The sequence below is a fragment of the Muntiacus reevesi genome, chromosome 11 (assembly GCF_963930625.1).
Source record: "Muntiacus reevesi chromosome 11, mMunRee1.1, whole genome shotgun sequence".
Classification (NCBI taxonomy): Eukaryota; Metazoa; Chordata; class Mammalia; order Artiodactyla; family Cervidae; genus Muntiacus; species Muntiacus reevesi.
The window spans coordinates 10,461,355-10,475,600 of record NC_089259.1 but is presented as its reverse complement, the minus strand read 5'-3'; the positions used below and the strand labels follow the sequence as shown (position 1 = coordinate 10,475,600).

The 14,246-nt window shown below is 38.0% G+C and overlaps 1 protein-coding gene across 2 annotated transcripts in view; it reads right to left on the bottom strand.

Annotated features, from left to right (window-relative positions):
* Positions 1 to 290: 290 nt before the first annotated feature.
* The window catches only part of NAA16 (N-alpha-acetyltransferase 16, NatA auxiliary subunit), a 65,950-nt gene continuing 51,994 nt past the window's right edge, over positions 291 to 14,246 (bottom strand). For both annotated transcript variants that reach the window (XM_065902310.1, XM_065902309.1), the window contains 7 exons: positions 9,380 to 9,593; positions 8,249 to 8,439; positions 6,119 to 6,227; positions 5,594 to 5,692; positions 5,140 to 5,283; positions 3,134 to 3,231; positions 291 to 2,363 (listed from right to left, as the gene is read on the bottom strand). In XM_065902310.1, the coding sequence (XP_065758382.1) occupies positions 2,166 to 2,363; positions 3,134 to 3,231; positions 5,140 to 5,283; positions 5,594 to 5,692; positions 6,119 to 6,227; positions 8,249 to 8,439; positions 9,380 to 9,593 (1,053 nt within the window). In that variant the 3' untranslated portion in view covers positions 291 to 2,165. The remainder of the gene's footprint in view (positions 2,364 to 3,133; positions 3,232 to 5,139; positions 5,284 to 5,593; positions 5,693 to 6,118; positions 6,228 to 8,248; positions 8,440 to 9,379; positions 9,594 to 14,246) is intronic.

Sequence of the window (14,246 nt, the reverse complement as noted above, 5' to 3'; positions counted from 1 at the left end):
CTTTTAAAGAAACGGCACTTACTGACAGTAACATGACAAATTACATGTTTCCCAGGGTATTTAGTGACAATGATAGCCTACTTCTAATGTTATTAAAACACTAAAAAGAAGCCAAGCTGTTGTGGCACTAATACTGGTAGGTGATTATTTTTTAAAAAATAAACTTGTAAAACTAAGATAATTTCGTATTCTCTCAAAGAAAAACACTTTGCAAAAATATTTTTATAGTGTAAAGCAATAAAAAAAAAACAAGCAATTCTGATAGTATGAAGCAATAACACAAACACAAGTAAGTACAAAATAATTTATTACAGCATTATATAGGTTGGCATTATTTTAGAGTGAATTCTTTTCTCTCAACAATTATGAATCTAAATATTAACTTAGCGTGAAGGAAAACAATTTTAATTAGAACAGTTTCTCTAAATAAAATCTCTTTTGAATTTACATTTGTCTTAAAAGGAAGTATTAAAGTTACAGACATATGGTTCTGAAAAAAACATATTCAATGATGCTATTACTGTTTTCTGTACAAGACGGAACAAAAGCTATCCCCCCAAATATTGCTCAACAACACTATGTTTTAATAGTTACACTGCTGCAGGGAGGAAGCCAATTCTGACTCCATGTTGGAAATGGTTTCTTTGACTTGCTTTTGTTATGATCATACTTAATGGCTTGGTTGGAGGACCCTTGCCCTGTGCTTGTCTATAAACTAAAGTGCCTTTGTTCAGAACCCTGTCTACCTGCAGATGGCTGAAGGGAGAAATTAACACATCCCCTGACTGGAGCCCGCCATTCTGGAAGATGTTTGCAAGACTAACAGTCTCTTTACTTTGCTTCCTCACCTCCCCCCATTTCTGATCTATAAAAGAATCTGGCATCCAGACCCTGTGAGATGATTATTTGAGGCACCAGGCCTGCCATCTTCTCGGTCGGCTGCTTTCCAGATAAAGTCTCTTCCTTGTCTCAACAGCTCGTCTCTGGGATTCACTGCCCTATCATGTGGCAAGCAGAGTGAGCTTGGACTCGGTAACAGAACTAGTTGATGGTCTAGATTGGTCTAGATGGTCTAGATGTATAGTTGTAAGAGTAAAAATACCTCACTAAAATTTGTCTTCTGCCCCATTACGCCCTCCTGAAGCACACCACTCATATATAAACTACTTAAAACTACCTGGGAACACACAAAGCAATTGAGTCAAAAAAGCATAATTCTTGCCTGTGGATCTTCAAGTCTGACCTAAATATGCTACAAATTCACCACTGAATTTTCATGATTAAGAGACAAATGGATCCCCAAACCCTGAATCATCAACATAAAACTGCAGTACCCTTATTCAACAGACAATAGCATTTTCATGGATATTAAGAAGAAAACGGTACATCAGAAAAAAATTAAGGTGGACAGAGTATCACACTAAAGTTAAGCTTTAAATAAATATTTGCCAAAAGGAGTTCCATACCGTTTCTGACATACAGTTAATACTTGAATGTTGATGTGCTTTAAAAAGCAAACAGACAATAACAAAACAAACCAAGAAGGGATCAAAACATAGAATTCTGAAATGAAACCTGAATCTAAAGAAAATAATACAGTGGAGCTGGATTCAACTTAGGTTAATTAAGAAATTATCATCGAAAAAAGAAAAAGAAATTATCATCGTTACAATATGAAGTGACAGCAACCATCACAATGCTAACAACGGAAAAATTTACGACAACTGTACAAGAACAAACAGGTAATTTTAACAGATTTTTACATAAAGTGGCAGAGTCAGATAAAGAATAAAATAAGCTTACAGAATACTCCATTCAAAAAAATGATATCCAATCACAGCTGACCTTTGCACAAAGCAACAGTTAGGTGCACTGACTCTCCGTGTAGTCAAAAATACACATACACTTATAGCTGGCCGCCCGTGCACACACAGTTCCTCCCTACCTGGGTTCTGCATCAGATTCAACCAACCGCGGACGATAGAGTAAGGTAGTATTTACTATGGAGAAAACCAACACATTAAGTGGATCCTTGCAATTCAAACCCATGTTGTTCAAGGGCCAACAGTATTTCATTTCTTATCTATATTAAAATACAAGCTGGAAAAGAAACCTTGACCTGAATTCAGCTTTGAGTCTAAGAGATGTCAACTTTCTAGAGGATTTCAAGTTTCCTTTGCCAAGACATCACAGTTGGCTGTGTGGTTCAGAGCCGCGCCGTGACTGCTGAATTCACTCAGAACGGGCAGGAAAGCAGAAGTGAAGGGAAGCAGCTTGTGACAGGCCATCCTGTACTCCTCATACTGGGAGGTGCAGCTCCCAAAGCTGCCATCGAGCAGCGCCTCAGAAACCTTCATTAAAGTCTATGTAAACAAGGAAAAAATGAAAATTATTTAAAAAAGAGTCTGGCTAATAATCACCTTAATCAAAAGATGTAGTTTGTTAATTAAGCAATAGAAAATCAAGAAGGCCTCACTCTAAAATAACTTCTTGCTATCTATAACAAGTAATCACCACAAAAAAGAACACTTAAAAAATCATTTCTATGAGGCCTGGAAAAAGCAACAGAATTCTAATACTTTAAAAAGGTGAATCTCTGAAACTATAATCATTTAAGTGAAGCTGCTCAGTTGTGTGTGGCTCTTTGCAACCCTGTAGCTTACCAGGGTCCATGGGATTTTCCAGGCAAAAGTACTGGAGTGGGTTGCCATTTCCTTCTCCAAGGGATCTTCCCGACCCGGGGATCAAACCCGGGTCTCTCACATTGCAGGCAGACGCTTTACCCTCTGAGCCACCAGGAAAGCCCACAATCATTGAAAGTGTCCTTTATTAACAGTAATAGTTCCCATTTACTGAGTGCTTACTACAAGCCAAGCACCTCACAGTTTACTATGTCAGTTAACTGTTATGCTAACTCTGAGATGGACCATATTTTCATCCTCAACTTATAAATGAGGAAAAGGACACTGAAGAGGTAAATTGCCTAACATGATACAGCTCACAGCGAGCAGAGCTGAGATTCAAATCCAGACGTAACTCTGAAGGCACACTCAGGAATTACGTTGCAAAGAGAAGTTTTGTTAGCTCACTCGGTATCCACAACCTGTGGCAATCGGTTGGTGAAAAATCTTACCTTTACATTTTTATCTTTTATAGTTTCATCCAGTCTAGTGGCAATAGCAATTGCTTTCTCTTGCCTTGTCTTGTCCAGAAAATACATCATTTTAGCACCTGAAATACCAAGACATTTCAAAACCAGTAAATGTGGACATCTTACATTTGATCTGAACCGACCAGTGACGTAAAACGTGGCTCCAGGTATCCAGTCAGCAGTGGGCTGCACACAACTGTGGCCTTTTTTCCCTAACTCCCTATTCCATGATATCCCACTGACAGCTTGGGGCCACAAGGAGAGTATTCGTACTATGCTTAGACACATACAAAAAAAGCCCCCTACCAATTGGGGCTTTTTCTGTGATAAAAGATGGCTGTGAAACATTTACCAGGACCAGGGTTAACAACCCCACGCCTCAGAAATGTAAATATGGGCTACCCCTGTGGCATTAGTCAGTATTTCAACTAAAATCATTTTTGAAACATGATACTCTAAAATAAAACACCTAAGGAACAAATTGTTATCAAAGAGCAGTGTGATAGATGGACAACAGGAAAATCTTTGCATATTCATGAAGAAAGTAACTTTTAAAGCTATTTTGAAGTAAAATACAATTTATGTTCCCCCTGTAAACTACATGGTCCATGTTCCTTTTTCTGCTGGTCTTTTATTGATTTGTATTTTTATTATTGATCTATAAGGTTAGTATGTGTATTGCTAAATTTAATCAGTTACACATCTGTGAGTATTTTCCCTTCTCGGCCTTTTGATTTTCTTTATGGCTTTTTCTTTTTTAGTGAGGCAAAAGTTATCTTTTTCTGAGAACATCACATAATGCTTAGAAAGGCATTTCCCATTATTATAAGAACTATCTCCTTCCATTATCCTGTGTTTTTGATGAGAAATTCTCACCTGCCCTTACTACCAAGAAGAACTGTAATTTTTCATAGGAATTAACTTTTTTCATAGGTAACAGAACCAAACAGTTTTCCTTTACAAGAAAGTTTAGGTTAAAATATTTAAATACACGGCTTAAAGTAGGAGCATAGTGAATTACATCCTGTACTTCATTTATTTTGTTCCCAGCTCCGTTTAAAGTCTTTTTCTAGTTTGCATTTAATGCCACTTTGTCATTTTATGAACTTGTACAGACTGCCTAAAATCCTTCCTCTAACAGGGCAGGATATAGTAAGTCCTCAAAACACAAAATACATAAAGTAATAAAAATACAAGAAAAAATAAGTCTCGCATAACCTCAACATTCAAAGTCAGTCATTAAAGCTTTAATACACGCTTCTCTTTAGCTTTTATGCTATGTATATTTTTACACAGTCGAGACTGTATTATATATTAGTTCTGTATATATATTATAAGTGTTTGCTCCTGTTATTACAAATCTTTTGAATAAATATCATTTTCTATTTCTATCTGGCAGTCCATCCTGCAGTCCTACTGCTGTTTCCCCTATAACTGGACATGCATTAAATTTGCTTCCATTCTCTTCCCCATCCTTAACACACAGAATTCCAGTTAATACCTTTGACCTTAAAACTCTTTCTTTGCTTTGGATTCTTTAAAATTATTTACACAAGTATGTATAGCCATAGCAAAAGACAAAGTTCTTGATAAGAACAACAAACTGTTTTCCTACTTGGTCAGACCAATTCACACCTGCAGCAGTAAAATAAAAGACTGCTTATACACTACAGCTTTCCCATACTTTAGCCTTCTTTTTTCAAACACGAATAACCTTTCCTTTTAGGTGATAGGTTAGGTTAGAGATTTTTCTTATTTTCAGGGGAAGGCTTGTACTGCTATGAACTTCTCTCAAGAACTGCTTTGGCGGCATCCCATAGATTCTGTATGGTTGTGTTTAAAAATAATCTTTCCTAATTTGAAAGATCAAAATTATACTGTGTTCCTTTCTTTTTCTCTGATAGTTTGAACATCTTGCCAAACTTTTTTTCCCATCATATTCTAACTTTTTGCCATGAACATTTTAACCCCGGGAGCTAAACACCAACCTGAAAGTAGATGCTGAAGAGAGGCAGCATTATGTTTGAGAAAATCCTCATTAAAACTTTCCAAATCCTTGTTAACAAATATTTTCTGCATTTCCTGAGATAGAACTTTGCTCACGGTGTCTGGAAGATTACTGTGATTAGACACTATTAAAACAGAACATTTGCAGTTTACAGTATGTCTGACCTGTCCTTTGAAACAACATCAATCGAAATACATTCATATTCATTATTAAGCCTGATATATTTTATATAATAAAAATAGGAGTGCTCCTTTGGAATATAAAAACATTCCAGCTTAAAATGCACTAATTTCTAACATATCTTTGCTAGTATCTTCATTTAAGTACTTTGCAAACGTTTTTCTTTGTACTAATCTCTTTCATGTCCAGCTTAATAGAAGACAAGTGAACTGTCATAATTACTTTTACATAAATATTACCTTTTTTATACTTACCAGATTTAGAAAATTTAATTAAACATTCATGTAGCCATGGGTTATTCCTGTTGATGGCAAAAGCTCTTTTAACAGACTGCAGCATTAACAGAAACTTTCCTATGTCAGAAAAAATTAGAACAGTAACAGCATCAATATTTAAGTATGTTATTTTATTCCCTTTATTTTAGCCTCACTTAAAATTCAGAAATATAGTATTATCTTTCCTATAATCTTCAAAAGCAAAATTCAAAGTTGATTTCAGTTATCAGGGACAACTTTTATTTTCTAAAGAAATGCTTGAAAAATCATGAAGAATTACTTCAGGTAAACAATCTGTATGCCTGTTCAAATAATTCACTTGATCATAATATTCTAATCCATTACTCAGTAAAGTTTTGAGTAACAAAGGAAAAAGGGATTAAGAGCCTTTGTAGGAGGTTGAAATGAAGATCTGAGAAACAAAAAGAGATCTAACTCACAGACATTATACTGAATATGGTCACCAATAAAATAAAAAATGAAAATCTGAATCCAAACTATTACCTTTTCTAAAATATATTTCAAATGCTAATAGATGAGTGTCAATGTTATCAGCAACAAGGTTCTTAAGAGGTATAAGAAACTTGATAGCTTCTTCTAATGGATTTTCTATCTATTTTGAAACAGAAAGAAAAATTATTGTATTTAAAAAGCAGTCACACAAGTCAAATTTACCCCCAAATTTTATACTAATGCATAGCTGAAGTAATCTAGATAGTTCTCTTTATATAACCAAGAAGCAAGAAAAAAATTTAAAACTACCAACTATAAACAAAGTACTGTCAATACTTTTCAAGATGGAAATAGCTCTATTGTTTTCATGATTATAAAATTCAAAATAATTTTATAAAAATAAAAAAATACAGAAAATTATTCTGTAGACTTAATGAAGTGGTACTACAAGTACCATTATGCTACCAAGCCCCTTAAACTATAGACATTTTAAAGTAAGGAGACAAATACAACTGCATGACATAATTGAAAAAAAGTCAAGTTTAAAATACTTATACTAGATTCACACTGAATAAACCAAAAAGCTAAATATTTCCCTAAATCTGGTTCCTAGATAACTATCAATATCTTGAAAAAAATTGTGGAGATAAGGTCCTATTCTCTTTGCAGCTAAAACATTTTCTAGTAAAGTATATAAAATGCTGCCATATTTCACTGTATTGCTGCTCTAACAAATTACCAAAAATTTACTGTATTAACGCAAATTTAGGGATTTCTCTGGCGGTACCATGGTTAAGACTCTGTGCTCCCAAAGCAGGGGGCGGGCATGCGTTCAATCTCTGGTTATGATAGAGACAAAGCAGGTGATTAAACAGCTAATCCCATGAGGGAATTTAAATAGAAAAAATATGGGCGACCTCTTTAAGCTAATGATTACTCAAAGAAAGCAGGTTCACTTAACCACAAAACCAAGCAGCCTTGCTTGGCAGCAAACCCATGCAACAGAAGCAAAGGACGTGCCCCAAAACAGTAAAAAAATGGCGGCACGAGGCCCACATCCTGCCCAGTGAGCTCAGGGCCTCAGTGATCCCGGGGACATGCACACACACAGAAGAGTAATGTGTGAACCGAGCCTGACCGTGAAGGGACAAGAAAAAAGTCCCTGCCCAACCTGGAGGAGGAGCAGGTGATGGAGGCACGGCCTCCGCAGCAGAAACACACAGGTCCTCTCCCTCCTCCTCACCTGCGCTTTGAGTAGGGAACTGCAGCCGACCACGTCCTCGGGCGTGGCACTCCCCGCCTGCACACCCGCAAGCCTAACGAGCATCTAGTCTAACAGACCACTTTGCTCTTGCTCAAGTCTCTCTGCACTGAGACATACAGGACTGTGGCTCTGGAGTCCTTGGAGACCCTCAAATGACACCAAACGGTGTCGGTTGGGCCACTAAGGTCTCTCATGCCAAACACTGCAGTCAAAACAAAACCCCACAAATTTATCTGACACAGTTCTGTAGGTTCAAAGTCCAACGTGGGTCTCACTGGACTGCATTTCCCCTTGGAGGTTTTAAGGGAGAGTGTTTCCACGCCTTTTCTCGGCCTCTTCAGGATGCCCGCCTCTCCTGGCTCGGGGCTCCCCCCTCCTTCAAAGGCAGCCACAGAGGATGGAGTCCTTTCCCATCACTCAGCCCTCCTACCAGCCTCCCTCATCTCCTTGAGGCCCCCTGTAATTAACTACACAGGGCTCACTGGGTAGTCCAGGAATCCTCTCCCTGTCCATGTTTTTATTTTTCAGATTTTTTTGGCTGCACCACACTTGAGGCATGTGGGATCTTAGTTTACTTGTCTTATTTAAAGGTCAGCTAAATAATCATCTTAAATTTCATCTGCCACCTTAATTCTCTCTACCAAGTAATATAATACACTCACAGTTTTTAGGGATTAGAACATGAACCCTTTTGGAGGGCTATTATTCTGCCTACCACAAGCACAATTCTACCTATAACTTGCATTAGCCAAAACTCACATATTATCACTTAAAAATAACTGATGCATATCATAACGATCTTAGCTAATACTACAAATTTGGCTTCTGATTTATAGATTCAAATAAATCATATTTATGGTCAGCACAGAATTAAATAATACAAATTTTGTCAGATAAACACAGTGTATTCATCTCACCCTTTCTAATTTTTCAGGTATAAGTTCTTCTTTGAGACCACTGCTGTCTTCTTCTTCATCCCGTTTTTTCTTTTGATTTTTTGGTTGATGTTCCCTTTCCACATGCTTTCTCTCTTCTTCTAATTTAGCCTTTTTCTGAGCTCTTCTCTGCTTGCTAAGTATTTTCTTCAATTCTTTGGCTGACAGGTTTTCTATAAATATTCAAATCAATGAAAACTCTTGAGTCAGTGTTCTCAATTTCCTCATATTCTTATTCAATGCATACTATTAGTATATCTGGGCTTCCCTGGTGACTCAGAAGATGAAGAATCTACCTGCAATGCAGGAGACCCGGGTTCAATCCCTGGGTTGGGAAGATCCCCTGGAGAAGGCAAAGGCTACCCACTCCAGCATTCTGGCCTGGAGAATCCCATGGACCATGGTCCATGGTTGCAGAGAGTCAGACACCACTGGGCAACTGTCACTAGTATATTTGGGGGGGGGGGGGTGCGGAGGCAACTGTATACAAGTTTTTAGACAGTAAATTCCTAATGATTAACTTACACCTGGCACACCAAAGGCAACAGCAAATGCTGCATCAACTAAAATTAACCAACTCTAGCCTAGCCCTTCCTCCTACACAATACGGCTTAGGCAAATCCTCTCTCTCAATCTCAAGTCCCAAACTGTATAAAGTGGAGCTGAAGATTATCCTTCTGGAAAAATTCAAGAAGTGAGACAAAGCACAAAGGCACAAGTGATCTGATCAGAAACCTGCTTACATGCCACAATTTCTCAAATATTCTTGGGTATTGACATGTTAGTGAGTAAAAGGTTATATTTAGATATTCTCATTGGCATTACTATTTTCAGTCAAGTAGGTATTAGAAGCTGTAATTTTCTCTAAAAACCTCAGTTATTTTCAATCACTACTTAAAAAAAACAAAACAAATGGCCCATAAACATTATCAGTTACAGGACAACACCCTATCAACTTTTTCTAAGTCTTCTCCCTACTTTTTGGGGGTATATCTGTTATCTGATGTTGCCTTCACACTCATTTGATAACACACTTTTCCATCATTATGCTAATGACATTCTAAAACTCTGTGTTCTTTCCAAGTCTCTTTAAGCAAGTCCCTTTTTAGTTACCTGAATTTCTCTCTTGTTGTTTGCTTTCACTGGTCAAGGGATTATCATACAATTTCAAGTATATTTCAATAGCTGATCTAGCAGCCTTGAAATAAAATCCATGTCTCCTGAGTATATCTTCTAATCTCAGAAGGTCAACGTAGGCCCGAAGGGTCATCTTTCTCATGCAGTAAGTATGGAAGTCAAACTGGTCGTCAGTTATCTCAGAAAAGTGCTTGAAAAGAAAACCACAAAGTTACCCCTTACATTTACGTCAATAACGTCTACTTTTTGAAAAGAAAATCATAAAAAGCCCGTAAAATAATGTAAGCAGTCACAATTTCACTTAGTTGCCCTCTCCAGGGTTTAATATACAAGGGACCTCAAGTGGTTCTTTGCATTCAACTTAAGCTTCTCTTCCTACATTCCATCCCCATTCCCTATAAATCAAGTTTCATGATGATACCAATTTCTACGTAGTAAGTCAGATGAGGGGAACTTCCTGGTAGTCCAGTGGTTAAGCCTGGAGGAAGAAGCGGCAACCCACTGCAGACAGAGGAGCCTGGCGGGCTATAGTCCATGGAGTCACAAAGAGTTGGACACAGCTGAGCACCAGCAGTGAGGACTTGGTGCTTTCCACCCTGGCTGGGGAACTAAGATCCCGCAAGCCATGTGGCACAGCCTAAAAAAAGAGTCAGATGCCCAGGTTATTCTTTAAACCTGGAAATTAGACTCTATCAATATTTTAGTTTTAACAAATACTTCTCAGTATTCCCTCAAAATGAGCAAGGTAGAGTTAAACAGAGCTCTGAATGGAAACTAAACATATACAGGTTTACACTGAATGTCTATACATCAGATGGTTCTACTCAACCATGAACTCTTCAAGAACAAGCCTGTCACATCCATCCCCACTCCCTGGCACAGAAGACACTCAGTAAGCGCAGTATGTGCCAACTCAAGAAAGAAGCTGGTTTTCAGGCATGTGACTTCTTCATTCCTACAGCCTCAGTTATTTAGCCTAAGTTAGGAATAAAAAAATATATACAGCCAATCTCATATGTTGTTAGGGGATCAAGTAATTATTTTAAAATTCATTCTAAACAGTAAACTGCTTTCCAAGCACAGAGTGTTATGGTTTTCTCTCACTCATTCAACTCCTGTTTATCTAACTATATCCCATTTTAGCAAAAGTTCTTAATCTGGACTCTTGTGTATAAACAAGCACAGTAACATTTTCCTAAGGAGAGAGCGTGAAGGTTTCAACCAATTCTCAAAGGGTCCATGGCCCCCAAAGGGTTAAGAACTAATCCCTTACATGAAAGAAAAGATGACTAACTCCCCAACCAACCAATTTATACTTTTATTTTCTTCCCTACGTGCATCTCCACCTCCATCTTCTTTCTTTTCCCCTACTTTAGCTTCTCCAAAAATATATAGAAAAATGAATAATTCATTACAGAAACACAGATCAAACTCTTCTTCTACTACTTCATCACCCTCTGTCCTGGAGGCCTAGTTGTGCCATTGTGCCGAAAACATATTAGTAACTGCCCATATCATTTGATAATTTTAGTTGTCTTGGTAATTAGAAATACATTATACACAGACTTGCATTAAGAGCCTGATATTTTAAAATACTAACACAAAAAGAATAAACATACACAGTGTGAGGGAAAGAAATGGGGGAAAAAATGACTATTTCAGATTAGTTTATATTTACTACTTTACAAACCATGCTTTAATGTTATATTTGAAAGTTTCATTCCTCCCATCAATGAGACAAATCAAATAACTTTTTTTTAAATGAAGGTATTACATAATTGTTCATGGTTAATATAAATCAAGTGATACCTAGTAGTATAGTATCTTAAAATCCAATACAACTGACTGAGGAAAAACGGCAGTGCCCTAAATCATGGAACACATAATGAGATGGAAATGTCTAAGAGGCTGCAGTTTTCTTAGGGTGAGAAACATTTATGTGTAAAAAAAAGGCAGACGCAACTTCAAGAGACATTCCTAGAGCATTAGGTTTCAGTGAGGTCTCGAGGGAGCCGCATGGACCCACAAACATGTAAGCCGCCTCTTTATCAGTAACCGCCCATAGGCTGCCTCTCTCCAGTCACCGTCTTCCAGAAACAAAGCAACCCATTTATCCTAGTGTGTCTGAGGCTTTCTCAGTTCTTGCACTCAAAGTCCTGTGTCTCAGGAACCTGCTCGGGAATGGCAGATTTCTACTTAAGAGCAACTAAATCATCTTAGGCTGATTTTTTAACTTTTCATTTTGAAATAAACACGGATAAAGGAAGCTGCAAAGATGGTGCAGGGATGTCCTATATCCTCTTTCCTCAGTGTCCCCACCAGGTTACATCCTATAGTTAATCACCAGCACAAAGAACTGAGATGGGCTTGATGTGTGTGAACAGTTTCAGATGACTTTATCATCCTTAGATCTTTATAACTACAATGCAGGGGGCACAGGTTCAATTCCTGGGTAGGGAACTAGGATCCCACATGCCGAGGGGCAACTAAGCCTGTGAGCCGGAACTGCTGGGTCCACGTGCCACAACTGAGAGAAGCGTGCATGCCGCAACAAAGACCTCGCGTGCAGCAACCAGGGCCTGACACAGCCATAAACAAACAAACAAGTAAAAGAAGTAATAGCTAGACTAACCAGGGCAAAGAGCAACTCTTAATTCCTTTATAGAAAATCTGTCGTTATAAAGTAAGTGTCAACTTGATAAAGATTAAGACGCAATGGAAGATAAAGTTACAGATAAAGTGTGGCTCAATGGAAAAGAATCCAGTTGCCCATGCAGGAGACATGGGTTCGATCCCTGATCCAAGATCCCACATGCTGTGGAGCAACTAAGCCTGTGTGCCCTAACTACGGAGCTTGTACTCTAGGGCCCTGGGACTGCAACTACTGGAGCCTGTGTGCCCTGGAGCCTGTGCTCTGCAATGAGAGAGGCCACCACAGTGAGAAGCCACGCGCTGCACCTAGAGAAAAAGCCCACACAGCACTGAAGATCCGGCACGGCCATAAATAAATAAAATTAATAATAATAAAGATAAAGTTACGAATGCTCTATGATTTTGATCTACTGGAAACCTTAGATCTTATCAAAAAGTTTCAGAAATATGCACTGCTCCTCTCAGATATAAATCAACACATTAAAATAATGAGAAACTAATCACCTGAAAAAAAGGGGGAATAAAAGCTCAATTCTTAAAAGAAAAAAGTTAAAAATATTCTGAACACAAGTTTATAGCCAGTAGTCTGAAGGTTGTCATTCTGTCTTATTTTTAATAAAATGTAAGCTCTAAACATCAGATTGGTTGACTACATAATCACTACATGTAATCTTAAACCCTGTAAGGAAGGCAAGAAGAAGACAGAAAAAGTACTACAGTGGACCATTCTAGAATTCTAACATTTCAAATCCAATTAGTAAGAGCGCAAAGCACTATGCCCTAAGCTGAAACTGCCTTCAGTGAAAGAATTCTTGAAGGCAGGACTCAGTTCTTCTTGGAAATTAGTTCCCTATTCAATAACTTATTTAGAAGGTCAACTGTAAAATTATATATAATTTTTTTTTGCCACACAGAGCATGCAGGATCTTAGTTCCCTGAACAGGGATTCAAACTGTGCCCCACTGCATTGGCAAAGCAGAGTCTTGACCACTGGACTGCCAGGGAAGTCCCCAAAGTTTTATTTTTGAATAAGGTGCTTGTTTCTTTACTAAAAATTTTTTTTCATTTATTTTTATTAGTTGGAGGCTAATTACTTTACAATATTATAGTGGTTTTTGCCATACATTGACATGAATCAGGCATGGATTTACATGTGTTCCCCATCCCGATCCCCCCTCCTGCCTCCCTCCCCATCCCATCCCTCTGGGTCTTTTTACTAAAATATTTAAAACCCAAGCACAAAGGTAACCCAAATAGGTATCTGTTGTATCTTTTAATTCTGTAATTACTCCTAAATCCTTACAATTGTTATCATCAAGAATTTTCTTTTAGATTACATTAATGTTATCAGAAACTAATTTCAAGGAGCTCCCTGGTAGTCTAGAGATTAAGAATCAGTCTTCCAATGCAGGGGGACATGGGTTCCATCCCTGGTAAAGGAACTAAGACCCCCACAGGTCTGGGGGCAACCACGCCTGCTCAAGACAGGGAGAGAAGCCAGCGCGCTGGAACCACCGAGCCTGTGCGCTACAGCCGCGCGTCACAACCACCGAAGCCACGCTTCACATGAGAAGCCCTCCCGCTACAACTAGAGAAGCTTCTTCACACCATGACAAAGGCCCGGTGCAGCCAAAATGAGAGAGAGAAGTTAATTATTTCAGAAGCATTCAACCACCCTATTTGTACTCTATACAAATGTTTTTCCTTTTAGCATGAAAAGATGAGCTTACAAGTGGAATATGAATAGGATCTTTTCTTGTTTATCTGCCTCTGGTTATATTTTGAAGTAACAACAGCAAACTCTAAAGATACTTAGTAAAGTTTCCAATGATGATAATTACATAACATAACCAGAGGGTAATGATTTCTACCATCTCTGATAACCAGTGATTGTCTATAATTTTTTTTCCTTCAAAAATGCTTTCTACCAGTCAAAACACATTTCTTAAACTGGAAATACAGCTGATCCTTGAACAATACCATGTGGGCCCACTGATATGTGAGTTTTTTCCAACAGTAAATACTACAGTACCACATGATCATGGTTGGTTGCATTCATGGATACAGAGGCAGGGATACATAGGAACCACGTATATAAAGAACCAACTGTAAGTCACAGGGAAATTTTCAATTTCCCAGAGGGTTGTCACCCCAATATCCACTCTGTTCCAGGGTCAACTGTAGTTATTCA